This window comes from Botryllus schlosseri, chromosome 1 (genome assembly GCF_051294905.1).
Source record: "Botryllus schlosseri isolate E-star chromosome 1, Bs_hap1, whole genome shotgun sequence".
Lineage (NCBI taxonomy): Eukaryota > Metazoa > Chordata > Ascidiacea > Stolidobranchia > Styelidae > Botryllus > Botryllus schlosseri.
In genome coordinates this window covers 12313013-12328030 of record NC_137236.1, presented here as the reverse complement: position 1 = coordinate 12328030, position 15018 = coordinate 12313013, and the positions used below count along the sequence as shown (strand labels likewise).

The window sequence follows — 15018 nt, the reverse complement described above, 5'->3', positions numbered from 1 at the left end:
AAATCGAATTCATGTAGGGACTTGATTAAACTTTTTCTTAGTATATTTCACCATGATAATTCTAAGGAAGTTGGTCTAAACGTAGGGGACGCGTGCCCCGTGGGGTCATGAAAGCATCTGAAGGGGATCGCGAAGCTAAGCTCAACTGAATTTTTTTTCGCGCTTCGCGCGATGTCCTTCCAATTCCTAATTAGTGCTCTGTATTTTGTATGAATTTCTTTTTTAAAAATCTCTCATCATTAACGTAACCTCCCATGCTACCAAACAATCCGTTAGGTTTGTTATAGCATCCTGATTGCGTTTTGTGATATGGCGATAAGGGGGCGCGAAATCTACACATATAGTAGAAGCGTGTTTGAAGCTAACATGGTTATGATGCTGTCAGCATTGTGTGTCCTGGAACTGAACCTAAAGCTGAATTAGTAAATCTATGAACTGATCACTGCTCACAGATTTAAATTTCAATCCTGTTCTAAGAATCGGGACAACAGACTTTCATCTCTATAGTTTTGACAAATTGGTTATTGAGGTCGACCAGCCTATGAAATCTCGCCACTGTTTCTGGCGCGTATACGATATCATCATCGCAATATGTTTGGTTTGTTTCAAATAAGCATATACTATATATTATCTCCATGTCCTCACTGTATAATCAAATACCAGTAATATTGGTTTATGATCCCAATTTTATGTAGTGCGGCCCGCGAATGGATTCAGATGTTGAATGCAGCCCGCGAGCTCAAAAGTTTGCCCACCCCTGGTATTCGGCATGGGTTTGAAGCCTATTTCGTCAACGGAGCTATATTTACCCTACATTTTCTATTGTCAATCCCAATCTAGTGTGACCTCACAATTGGATATTCGTTAGATAATGTTTTAGAAGAAACATTAAAAAGCATGTTTTAAACAAGGGCCCCAAATATATTGAATTTTCATCAACAACCTTTGAAGTGAAACGATTGAGTGTTGATTATAAAAAGGCAAACGACGGAACTAGATGACTCAAACAGGTATGGAGAATGAGGATAACAGTATTGAGTCTGATGCTCCATTAACTACTTTTAAAAATAATACCTTTGTTGTCCTCGTGATTGTTATTTATCATCAAATTTGCTTTTATACTGTCAACTGACGAATGCGGCATATGCGCTATTTGTTCGAAACAATGCATTATTGCGCGGCTCATTTTGGGAGGCCATTGCACAACTGCAACTTAACTAAAATTCCCTACCTGTCATTTTTTCTATTAACTTGGCCTTCACAGAATAGTCTTTGGGATGGAATACCGGGGAATTGACAATTTCAGCTACTTTCTTTTCGTTGCGCCCATAGCTTCCGGCGACATGACCAGCTTCTGTATTTTCCACTGAGTCTGAATATACAAAGACGGCTTTGTGTTTAAGATCCTTTTTCGTTTATACGGAATATACACTGTTAAAAATATTCGATACCAAATTACTGGTCTGGTCCTTGCAGCAGTTTTACGGCTCTGAGACCAGTAAATTTGAAAAAAAAATCATGTAAATATTACTGACCGTAATTTAATTTTTCAAAGACTGACTGTTAAATTTTTTACGGAAAATTCCCGTCACCTGATGCACCAGAAAACGGCTGTATTACCAAATTACTGGTCTGGTCTAGTGCAGCAGTTTTACGTTCCTGAGACCTGTAAATTTGAAATATGTTTTCCCGTATTATAATTTTAAAAATACTGACCGTAATTTTTTTCACGGGCATTTCCTGTGAATAAAGTTAACAGGAAACAGCTGTAATATCAAATTACTGGTTTGGTCCAGTGCAGCAGTTTTACGTTCATGAGACCAGTAAAATAATTTTACGGAAAATTCCCGTCACCCAAGGTAACAGAAAACAGCTGTAATATCTTTATACTGGTCTGGTCCAGTGCAGCAGTTTTACAATCCTGAGACTAGTAAATTTGAGAACGCTTTGCCCGTATTTTCTTCATATAACTGTTTCCACTGACTAACCACATGTTTACTTTCCTGTCGTAAATATACGGCACCCAATGACCACACTCTTGTAATCTTTTGGCAATTTTATTGGTCACTGCCAAATGCCAATCACAATGGTTCTGCTTAATGCCAATCATAGGTGAAAGTCATGATTGTCATCATCATCATCCAGAAAGCAGTCTCACTAGACCAAGCACCTTCGGATGGACTGCTGCTCTCTTTCGTGACATGCTTGATCTTGTTCCCTCCGGATTTATGCCAGCAAAGTACCTAGACAGAAAAAAAATCAAGAGTGAAATTCACATACAATTAGGGTTGGGACTTCGGGATCAAATTTGAAATCCCGGGATCGGGATTTTCCCGGGATTCTCGCTTCTCAATCCCGGGATTTCCCGGGATTGGAAAAGTAATAAAATACACATACAAGCTACACAAACAACATTTATTCCTTGTATTATTGACCCAAAACATAAGAGCAGCAAGAGTATCATCGTCTCGACCACTGGTCTCAAACTCGAACTTGCTCGCGGGCCAATTCCGCAGTTTCTGATGACGCGGCGGGCCGCAGCATAAAATAGAGGTACAATATGTATTTCCAAGTATAGGCCTTATTTGACGGGCCTTGCACAGACTGGCAGTCCATACACATTGTGAAAATTTGATTCACTATTGTAATATTCCCGTTTGCCACGAAAAAGACTTGACGCGAGTCCGATTCGAATCACCTATTTTGTATGACTTGACTGGACTCGAGTCACTTTGCTAAATTGACTTGACTTGACCTTACTCGGCCTATCACAAATGTGGATTGATTCGTGACTCGGAGCAAAATGCGCGAGTCAATTTCAAGTCATCAAGTAATCGCTGTCGATCCAAATCACTGTATCTTACATATATTCGGATTGTTCGCCAAACGATGGTGTAACACGTGAGAGCGACCAATCATTTAATGATCGTGCGTTATTATGAGCCTCCATTGTTTTCTCACAAATAAATTGACCGCAAACGAAGTGATCGAAGCTGACATCAGCTTACGTTGTCATAAACTAATATAGTAAAGTAAATTCTGTTCTCTGTTTTTACCTTAACCAAACCTATTGTTTATATTGAAACTGAAGTCGAATATAGTTTATATAGTCCTCAACCATTGGCGCAGGCTCGAATTGTATCATATCGATTTGTAAATGCGTAATGTATTGCATCTTATCAATTGGTATCTATTCACTATCATGGCTGGTAACTATAAACTGAGGTGTATAGTTAGCGATACAGCGTCTTTTTGCGTGTATATATAACTTTATATTCGTTCATCGGTTCAATATCAATGACCACTCCATCTGTATTTCAGACAGCTAGCAAAATGCAATGACGTTATCATGCTTCATACTTCGAAAAGGCAACTTGACTTGAATTGTGACTTGACTCGTGACTTGACTTGGCTTAACTTGACTCGACTTGACTCGAGTCACCTCCAAAAATCGAGTGAGTTAACTTGACTCGAGTCCCCTTTGAAAATCGATTGACTTCACTTGACTCGAGTAGAAATGTGCAATGACTCGAAATGACTCGTGACTCGAAAGTAGTGACTTGATCCCAACACTGTTAGACACCATACGAGACGACAATTGCATCATATCAACGTAAAAACTGTTGCGCCAAAAGTTTGCAGCTATCGGACATATGACACGTGAGAGCGATTCGGGTGTTTGGAGTTTAGAGTGAATTTTAAGTTGTCAAATCCGAAATAAGAAATTTCCAGTTAAATATTGGCGAATAGTTGAAATTTCAAAATGCTGACGCTGTGACGCAGGCTGCAGAAAATGTTCTCGCGGGCCGCATGTTTGAGACCACTGTTTTAGACAATCAGCCGAGTTTGTGACAGTGCTTTATTACCAAAATAAGAGATATGGCGGTACGTAAGCCTTGGTAGATGCTGTTTACAAATCCCGGGATTTCATCGGGATTGATCCCGGGATCGGGATTGCTTCAAATCCCGGGATCCCGGGATCGGGATTTCCCGGGGTCCCAACGCTACATACAATCCTATATGGCCCATTTGAGTGACAATGGTTCGATATCAGTCACGGATACAGGTTGGCTGGAGCAAGACATGTCCCACCAAATTTATTTGGAGCGTACAAATTTATTCGGAGACGTACTATATAAAAATTACTGAAATAATCTGATACATTAGAATTTAGTCAATACTTTCAAATTACATAGTTGACTATCATTAGAACTTGTGAGAATGTCATATATATGATCATTTGATAAGCCATATTAGGCTACTGGACTAGTGCAGGTATTTCCAATGTGTAAGCAGTCTCTTGTCTCTGTAATAGACTTGGACTACTAGATAATTCTAGTTGTCCAAGACTGTTACAGAGACAAGAGACTTCTTACACATTGGAAATGGATAGATAATTCTGGTTGTCTAGTTTCACTAAATTAGAGCGAAATGCCAGTAATTTAATTTTAACCGAATTTGTGAAATGTTTCTATGCTCTAATTCTAATCTAATTTGTGAATTGCTCCTATGCTCTAATTTTAATTCTAATTCTATTTATTTCCTATTAACAATTTCGTTCAATATTCAAGTTGTTGTGAATTCAGTGATTCTAATTCTAATCTAATTTGGGAGAGCTGCAATTTTTTGCGTTCTCAGACTTTTCTTTGTAAACACCTATAAAGTCTCATGACAATGTTAATAATGGGTAGGAAAAACTCACCTTTGAATGAATTCATATGTGGCCAGACATTTCGATGGATACATAATGTTCAGTACGTAGAATGAACAGAATTGATAGGCCAGTGCTTCAGCAAGAGTTGTCGTTGAATAATGCAGTTGACTCTCAATGTAGACATGAAATTTCGAAGCATTGTAAATGGATGTACCTGAGAGTAACAAAAGTTAAAAATTAATCAGGTTGAAGTTAGATGGGCTGCTCTACTTTTGCGAGTCAAAATTCCTAGGGGGTGTGGTGTGCATTTACTGGCGCCGAAACAAGACCATCAATTAGTTCATCAGACATCGATGATAAAATGTCTACTATTTGATAAATATGCTTGTTGTGTACGAGTCAAATAAACTTTGGAAGCAGCACAATGATGTAGTAAAACTCGATAGTTTTAGAAAAATATCTTCTGGAAGCAATAATTGCAATGGTAGGTACATGCATAAAGATTTTCCCCTAGTCATCGATTCTCTCTAACACGCACCAATATAATAATCTGTATTGAAGGCTTTTGATTCAGAGACCAATTTTTCTAAAAAAAACACTTGGTTATGATTACCTACCGATGACAACAATGAATGGCTGAGGCGGTGCATCTTTACATAGATCCGAGACCAAGCAGTCCTGAAATGAAAAACTGCAGTTAAGCAACGATTGTTAAAATGAGGTACCGTAGGAATTCTATGACAAAATAAAATGTTGCGAGTAAAAAAATACAGGAGAATTTTATATTAAAAAGTTTATTTCAAAAACAGAACACAGCGATTGTATCGATTCCATTACCTGTGGCTGACAATGATACAAGTCAGAAATTGGTTCTTTGAAGTAACAAGATATCAGATCCACCAGTGCATTAGACTTGATATTTTCTCTGTCATTCACACATTTGATGTTAATTTCAAGCAGCTTATGAATGACAGCTACTTTGAGGCTTCTCTGCTTGGCGGGATCTTCTAGAGTTCTGAACAAAGATAAGACAGTTAGCTTTTGAACTTTTAGGCCCGCGAATGTGATCAGATCTGGCACAACTAGGTAATTAAATTCTAATCTAATTTGAGAAATGTTTCTATGCTCAATCTTCATTCTAATTTCTGGTTTTCCTGATAATGCTACAGGAGAACTACATAGTGCAAACCGAGCTAAGCTCTCTGTGCAGACATTTGCCATGCTCCTGCTTATGAATTCTGATTTGATAAGAACTGAACTTGATTAAATTCTCAAGTTTTCGCAAATTTATTAAGTCTAATTCTAATCTAATTTGGAAAATGCTCTTTAGCGATAATTCCAATCTAGTTTAGAAAATTCGAAAATCTTCTAGTTGTCTTACTCTGAGTGTGATATATTGCAACTAGAAGTTCTTGTCACATTTCTTAAACGATGTATAGGATAGCTTAATGGATCGTCCGTAAATACCTGAACAGTTCTTTACCCCGAACTTCCAAATTTTCCAGAAAGTTTGCCTTCGCATCTTTCTTTTCCACCAATAAGGCATAATGTTGAAGCATACACTGGTCATTGAACAAAAATGGCCATTCATTTTTTAGAGATGAAACTGATGCATTATCATTGATATATCGCCTCTGCAAGCTGTAAGTCCTTTCCATGCGAGTCATGACCTGCTTCATGTCAGGCTTACTTTTCGCTGATTCTGTAAGCAACCATACCCTGTCCTCTTCGCCTGTTTCAGGCTCTAGTACTGGTGGTGCCCAGTTAACACAGCCATATTGGTCTAACCTTTCTTCTCCTTTGTTGCTGGGAGCTGATTTCTTCTGTTTTCTTTGCAGATTCTCAATTCGGTAAGTCAGTTGATTCAGCAAGGACAAGTGCCCAGTGCCAATAACTTGCCCATCAACAATATCTTTGAAGCTTCTTGGGTACTGATTAACGATCACGTGGCAAATACACTCCAACTCTTTCCGCTTGGGTTTTTCACTAATTTGTAATATAGTACTGGAAATGACTCGGATCATCTCTCTTCTGTCACAACTGGTAGGCTGCCGTCCACTTCTGCAGCACTCCATAAGGTCTGGAGGGAACTGATTCCAAGGGACATTGAACTCAGTGTACCAAGACATATCGCTGCTTGAAGAAAATGAGCAATCAGATTCTGTTGTGAAGGATGTGATGATTTTTGACGGAAGGTTGGTCCAGGCTGCTAGTAATTTTCTAGCAGATATCCGATTTAATACTGAGGCAAGATCATCTTCAGTGACTAACTTGAGATCCTCCTCTTTTTCAACGCCCATATCTTTCACCATGTTTTCCACCTCAGTTACAGTTTCAGCTGATAGTTGCGGCAAAACGTTACTAATATAAAGATCCATTATAGTCTTACTAAAAAATTAATTATATATTGGATTAGTGTATCGCGTGCGGCATAGTGTACTTGGAAACAAGATAATTCTGACCATCAAGAACATACGAGGAAAGCGGATTATAATCAATGCAATTGGCAACATGTAAATATGACAATGGAGTTAACTTTGGTTGCAAAGTGAAAACACCTAGATCAAAATTGTATTCTCCAATAAACTTTTCAAGAACTACAACAGGCCCCAATGTCTTACTGTTCTCAACAATTGCTAGTGCTACAATAAGGCCTAGCTCAAGATCCACATCACAAGCCAACGTTATATATTGACCAGTCCGATATTCAGTACCCTTGAACTCCGCTTTATTCAGAAAGCATGTTACTTCGAAATCTTTGAATATGGCCTGCACTTCCGTTGGTACATCAACATTCTTGTCCGAGTCATATTCTAAGTCGCACGAAATCAATCCAGATTTTGACAGATAAGCCTGCCGCATTTGATGGCCGATTGATAGCGTCAAGGCGACATTTTTGAAGTTTTTCTTTTGTCGGATCAATTGCTTGAAAAAAGAATGCTTGCTCTCAAATCTCAAAGTCCAAAGATTGATCAATGGCCCGAATTGTGTAATGAGATAGGGATAATGAGTTAATATATGATGTTTCGGTAATACAGTAGCATCAGGAAAAAGATTCTGATACATTTCAAAATATTCATCAATCAACCTTGATAGCACAGCAATATCATCTTGATGAATACACCTTGAACAAATCCTACTGATAATTGAGCGAAAAAGCAACATAATTTTCCAGACATCATCATCACTATCAACAACTCTGTTTATAACTAAAAGTGGAAATAAGCGGACAAAGCACCAATTTTGACTGGCATTTCCAGTCAGTTTACTGTCGCCATGTTTCAATATAGTAGGTTTCGAGAGCATATCTTCTTTTGAATAAGGAAAGCTCGAGATTTGACGGTTCAGGTACTGCATATCAATCCAACCACGTGAAATAAAATAGTTGACAAATATCACCATATCAGATGAAGCAATGCCCTCGAATAGATCATGAGCCAGACATGGTGAAAGTCCTGGATTACACACATGGAAATATTGCAAACAGTTGAAAATTGATGACTTCTTGATACCAAAAGCATTTGTAATGCGATTTGAAGATGAACATTGTTGAGCACAAGTTTCATAGCTTGAAGGATTGCGTAGTAAACATCTCTCAGAGCCAACGGCCAAGAACTTGTCTCGCGGCGCTCTACAAAATCGACATATGTAAGTTGCTGTGCTGAAGTTAGTCACAAACCCCCCGAGCCAATTACTTCCAAGATTATCGCCTAGAATACAGAGAATGCTACCTCGAACATGTACTCCAGTTGCAATTTCAATACCAACACTCTCTAAATGTTTCAAATCCCTGATTAGTGGCTCAAAAATATAATCCACAAATTGATTGGATGCATAACTTTCTTTGCAAAGCAAGATCAACTGTATAGAGTCTATCTTTGATCTTTGGTGTATTGGCATATTGCCAATTGAGTAATACACAGCAAGCAATTTATGCTTTTTTCGTGCCGAACCGAGTGGATTTACGATCTCAAATGCATCTTGATACAGGATGATTTGGATAGAATTAGATTGATCAAAAAACGCGTTTTGCTTGTAAACCATTCCATGTTCTATATCACAATAGACGCCTTCTGGAGATGGAGTTCGCCTCTTAAATACATTGTCACGCACAATATGATTCATAATGATTTGTTTGAGACTATCAAGCAAAGGTATATAACAATACGTTCCAACCTCTTCACAAAGCATACCAGCCGGGGCTGATTTCAACTCTACAGGACTCACATACGGTAAAAATGCTTTCGCGAATTTAGTGCGATAATGAGTGGAAGTTTGACTGAAATTGTCTGAAATGCACTGATTATGAAAGTTCACATCACTAATCTTGTTCGTCAAGGACGTATTGCCATTGTCATTTATATTCATCAGGTTTGTGACCTGCTGAGAGAACACTTTCAAATGACTTGAAACCAATTCCTTGCACCCAGACATAATTTCAGTAATGAGTGAAGCTGGTATCATATGTTGATATTCCAATTTCATACAAAACATCTGAATTTGTTGGTTGACATCTGCATCGGTACCTTTGGGATCACTTTCCAGGAGCTGAACATGTGGTACATGGTTTTGCTGAATCATGAAATCACTATTTCGTCCTTGTTCAACATCTATATCTAATACACGCGGTGGAGGGGATGAAAACATTGTTGCTTTATGATTTCTTTATGCGACGAAAATGAGGAAACAATGTTGTAACTGTTTGTACACTCTCTAAATGGGCATAATATTCTGTGTCCCGTTCGTAGATGGGACTTCAAATGCTTCAAGAATGTCACGTCATTATGAAATTTACGCCCCATACTTCTGAAAAGAATATAATAAACAAGACTCAACATGAACAGTCTGCACCTTACAGTAATCTACGGGGATCGCAGCCTCGGAAAATGACAAGGGATTCCAGCCTCGCATCGATTGACCGATTCTAGGAAGCAACAAGCAATACCTTGTCATTTTCCGAGACTGCTATTCCCATTGGTCTCGCAGCAACTCATCCTGTGAAAATTCTGCTATCAACACTTGCAATATTCTAAAGTTAAAGCTAAGCCTAAGCCCTGGCTTCGATTCGAAAATCTCAAGACCTTGCACAGACGCATCCTGCTAATATCCAATACGAAATAATCGCGCGCCATAATATCTATCTCGCGACATTCAGTAATTCAGTAATTCAACCGCACGTGCTCACTCTCAGTCTGAGGTCTGACTAGAACTCCTATGATGTCACAATCAAATGTTCGCTCGAGCAACTCGGAATTCATCAGACCAGTGCTTTTCAACCTTTTTGCGCTTCATTCGCACTTTTTTTGTAAAATAAATTTCATTCGCACAAACTAACCGAAAATTTTTATGCAAAAGGAAGATGAAAATACAAGATTTATTTGTTCATGTATACAACAAATTGGCTACTATGTATCTTAAGCTATCAAGTGTTGCGGGTTCGAGTCCGACCGAGATCGACTTCAGAATTCCTATACTTAGTTGTTGGAGGTTTATCTAGGCTCCTGCTCGTCACCTCATCCGCGTAAGCGGTGTCTTACAAAAAGCCTAGAAGTGGGCCGTGCTATAAGTCCGGCCTAGTGTAAATGACCATAGTAGTCGACAAACACCATGAATACCGCAAACAAAGAAACAAGTTTAGTGTCTCATTAAAAAGGCTACTATTTTCGCTCGTTTTGATTTCAACTATTTCACTCAAACCCAATTCTTCTCCTCAACCAAGTACTGCTTAAATGCGAATCTCCACTCAACTAAAAATCGATTGGTACTCAGCGTTGAGTGCGCGCCAATTCTCTCTGCTCAGTTAAGTATCGATTTCCAGACGTCGTTTTCCAAGATAGGGTTGCCAGATTTTTTTCGCCTTCGACCGGAACGCGTGAACGATTTTGTCATGACAACACGACGCTGTCGTCACTATTTCGTCACTGACGTAAAAACTAGAGGCAGTTCTCACTGATTTATCTAAATGCAATGAATAGCCTCAGCTGATCCACACTCTTTGAAGATGACCCAATAGAAATATATAAATCCTTGAAGATACCCGGAACGTTCCTATGCCCCACAGAAGTGTATTTGCAAGACGCTACAACCCCATTCGAAATATATAAAGAGAAGTTTCACAGCAGGCGAACACGTAAGTGCAGGCCTGAAATAACAAAAGAATGCATCTATATCGTGAAAATAAATTGAAAAATTAACATATTTCCAGGATTTCTTTCCAATTGAAGCTCCTCTTTGAACCATTCACTTTGCCCCTCTACCATTCAACTTCCCGATATAGCTAGACCCACCCGACATTTTCTCCCTTAAATATCCAGTATCTCTTATATCCAATATCTTATTGCTGCTATCGTCTAAACTGGCTTGAAGGTATAGCGACTTCATCCTAACCCTGATAGTACCTGGAACTCTATCTGCTGAGGTTCATGCTGGGGGTCTTTTCAAGATGTTTCATCTATTAAATTGTGGAAAGAGCATGCGTGGTTGATATGTGAGCAATAACAATCGTTGGGCTATATTATTCATCTGAACAAGTCACACACAATGTAGAATGCGATAAGACACAATGCGATGTAATGAACAGATAGGAGGATATCGAACGACACGCAGTTGCGATCTTTTTTTTTATACTGACATTCATCTCGGCCTAGAGTGCCCGATGTCACAGTTCTTTTCGATGTTGATCTTTTTGAAGCCACGTCCCTTTCTAGTTCTTTCCATTCCTTGTGAGTGCTTTCTCTTTGTCTGGTCTTTTTTTGTCGCCGTAAGAACGGCGACGGCGGGGGGATGCTAGCGCATTGAGACTGCAGAAGTTACCGTTCCGGTATACCGGGATGCCGTACGACAAGAAGTCGAAAGGGTACAAGATAATTACAAATACAATTATAAACACAACATCCGTCCAAGCGCCACTGATTTCATTCACTCAGCAGAACCTCACATCACGAAATAGTGTACCTATATCAGCTATATACGACAGTACCGGTACTACGGTATTTGGCGGGTGTTGCCTGCAGTTGGCTGCTCGACCGTGAAAATTGACACTTAAGTCTGGTGGTGCGCTGACTTAGATTTGGATGCCGATCTGGACGCATTTGAGTGTGAGTATACTTTTTGGCGTGAGTTGAGTAACGAAATCGTTGCTGAGTAGAGAATCGCTACTCAGCAGAGAAATTGGGCTCCACCCTTAGTTGTTGGAGGTTTATCTAGGCTCCTGCTCGTCACCTCATCCGCGTAAGCGGTGTCTTACAAAAAGCCTAGAAGTGGGCCGTGCTATAAGTCCGGCCTAGTGGAAATGACCATAGTAGTCGACAAACACCATGAATACCGCAAACAAAGAAACAAGTTTAGTGTCTCATTAAAAAGGCTACTATTTTCGCTCGTTTTGATTTCAACTATTTCACTAAAACCCTTTTCTGCCTAACAAGTTGTTGGGTTTTGGTACAAGAACGTCTACTAGTGCTTGGATGGCCACAACTTAAAATTTGTTCTGCACTCCTATCCAAAATACAACGTGTTTTTCACGAGTGAAAAATGCTGGCTGGAAGGAATCGATTTTGAGAGCTGACGAAAAGGTCTAGGAGGCTCCATAGAGTATGTCGAAAGGCTGAAAACCCCACCTGTTTGTGTTGAGGCTTTTGCCTTATGTCTTGGAAAATAAGGTCCAAACGATCAAGAAGAGTATAGGCACATTGGAGCTCGCTACCCTATGAGACTTTTTTCGATTTAACGTATTATGTCTCGCGAGTATGTGGGAATAGCAAATAAACTGACGATACTGTGTGTTCTGCTCTTTAGATCAATCTAACTTGAGAATTCATAACAGTTTAATAACGTTAACGCAGCTTTTTAGACTACTACAAAAATCTGACTTTTTGTGGCATCTCGCGACCCGAGCCACACCCATGAAAAGGAATTCGTTTTGAATATTACAGTAGTATGCTACGATTTTACGCACATTTATGACATACAGAGCGCGCACACCACAATTCTATCCAACACAGCTCTACAAAATATGTCTGACGCACGCGATTTCAAATTAGGGTGCATTAAATACCGACGCGTGTCGCAGTTGTACTACTGTTATACTCAAATTGCAAGAACAGGACTATTCCGTGCCGACAACGGAGCATATCCATATCGAATGGTTTGGCCATACAGCATCGTTCATTTTTTGGTCAAGGTTTTGTCGAATCTTATGTTTTGGCACCGCATTTCATCAGCGGTTTGTTGGCCGAAACTTTGCGTCTTCATTTGACCCGACGCAAAAGGGGTTGGCCTCGAAATAAATGAGTCTCATATAGACCCTAACTCGCTCGTTGCACATCCCTAGTCCCTGCACTAGTTCATCCCAACGGTCTTCGACCATGTTTTCCAGAAAAACCAGTCGGACAAATCTTATCATGAATTCTCAGGATAAAACCATATTTTTTGCGTGTCTCGCTTATTGGCTAGAGTAGCCTACTCAACTCCGTGACCTTAGATTTGTAAAAACTATCGCAGGATTTTTTCAATAAATTTAGGAGATAATACATACATATTAACGGATAGCTTTGCCACCGCGTCGACCCAAAATTATACCCTTTTGCGGTCCATACTTTAATAACCTTTGAAGGGGTAAAAATTTCCGTTACAGTAACTTGCAAATGTGAGTCTGTAATGGTGGTATTTACTACTATCCTCGTGCCTCGCATTAATCGAACAGTTATTACGAAAGTATGATGATTTTTAGCGAAAGAAAGCAGAAAGTCGATTTGACGTCATTTTTCGAGCCTGTCGCAGGCTCAGACGGGCTGATATACTGTATTTCTGCCACTACACAAGCTTCCGAACCAGGCTTTTGGTTACGTAATAATTATAGTGCGAAAATATTAATTCATTGCGGCTTGTGAGAGCTACGATAAGGGGTGCGTCGTAAATTAAACAAGTTTTCACAATTGCGTCGCAACAACAAAAGTTACACTGCCCTTGAATTTCCTAATAGGTTGATTTGAATTATTCCAGGTCAGAAAAATTAACAATAATTATTCACGATTTTCATTCGCACTCATCCGAGATTTTCATTCGCACCATTCGCACCACTTTCGTCATTCGCACTCACCCTGAATTTTCATTCGCACCGTTCGCACCACCTTCATCATTCGCACTGCAATTTTTTTCATTCGCACTAGTGCGAACCGTCACACAGGTTGAAAAGCACTGCATCAGACAATTCATGAGGCCTTTCGCGAGAAAAAGGTAAACTACGTGGAACGCTCATCGCAATGGCAAAAGAACATGGCTACGCCAGCACATGGTTACATCTTGCATGCGTTAAAATGTCTGCGATGGGGACAGAACTGGCGTAGCAGATCATTACATAAAGTTCATACCTGCTGTAAAACTGCGTAAATACCAAACACGCTTGGCATGCTTCCTTGATGTCTCAAAGGATACCCATTATAAAGCGATATAAACGACGTTCTCTGTAATATTCCTAAATGCTCAGACACCAGCAGAGTGCTGTTCACTGAGTGATTAGTATCCAGCATGGCCATTCGCCATCGATGACGTAAATTGCTTGATAATTGATACATGATGCGATGATGAAAACCAGATATGACAATAATAGAACCTTAAGCGCATAAAATTGTCGATTTGTAAATGCAATAGCGATGTTGCGATGTAAAAACTGATTATAATATCTAATTATCCAGTAAATCACTTTTACGAATGCAAATGTAAATCCTAAATACTGATCATCCAGTATATTTCCGTTACGAATGCAAATGTAAATGTGAAAAACTGGCTATCCCGTAAATTGCTTGTACGATTTGAATCTGTATTTTTTTTACCCTCTAAAAACAAGTAAAATTCATCTTGTCCTGCCCGTATACTAATTCAACGGGCTTTTACCGTTAATTTAAGTGACGGTATAAATTTACAGGTATAATTTGGGTAAATCTACGAATATTTCTAAGAGTGTATGTCATGATAAATCTTTTCAGAGTGCGAAATTCATCTTACCGAATTCTCTCACCAACAGTCATAACCTCCCATGCTATCAAAATATCACGTGGGATTGTCAGCATTCTGTTGCATTTTGTGAGATGACGATAGGGGACGCAAAATTTTTAGTTTCATAAAGGGGGCGTGTCTAAGAAAAGTTTGAGAACCACTGGCTCAGGGCTTCCCTATAAGATTAAGCTTTACGTGGAGATGTTCTTTCAGCTAGTATCTTATCTCGTTGGCCCCGATATCGATTCCTCAGTCGCTCAAAAGCGTTTCCGGGTATCGTGCACAGTAAGGTTATGACTTGAAAAAAATTGTCTGCAGCAGGAATCAATGAACATTTTGGTATAAATTAATAAAATTATGATCATTTTGTT

General features: G+C 39.3%; 3 protein-coding genes across 5 annotated transcripts in view; all 3 read right to left on the bottom strand.

Moving 5' to 3' along the window:
• The window catches only part of LOC145441952 (uncharacterized), a 42220-nt gene extending 40851 nt beyond the window's left edge, over positions 1–1369 (bottom strand). Inside the window, exon 1 of the mRNA XM_080319909.1 lies at positions 1232–1369. Coding sequence (XP_080176035.1) covers positions 1232–1238 — 7 coding nt within the window. The 5' untranslated portion in view covers positions 1239–1369. The remainder of the gene's footprint in view (positions 1–1231) is intronic.
• The window catches only part of LOC145441998 (uncharacterized), a 230707-nt gene that overhangs the window by 159739 nt on the left and 55950 nt on the right, over positions 1–15018 (bottom strand). The gene's annotated exons all lie outside the window — the stretch shown is intronic.
• On the bottom strand, positions 2043–9353 carry LOC145441210 (uncharacterized). Of its 2 annotated transcripts, none has more exons than XM_080319031.1 (5): positions 6443–9353; positions 5492–5669; positions 5272–5332; positions 4703–4868; positions 2043–2243 (listed from the first exon to the last, which is right to left on the bottom strand). In XM_080319031.1, exons 1-5 carry the CDS (start codon positions 7030–7032, stop codon positions 2138–2140), a joined length of 1101 nt encoding a protein of 366 aa, XP_080175157.1. In that variant the 5' UTR covers positions 7033–9353; the 3' UTR covers positions 2043–2137. The 2 variants fall into 2 exon arrangements, with proteins under 2 accessions (XP_080175157.1, XP_080175165.1); XM_080319039.1 differs by lacking the exon at positions 6443–9353 and adding an exon at positions 6122–6433.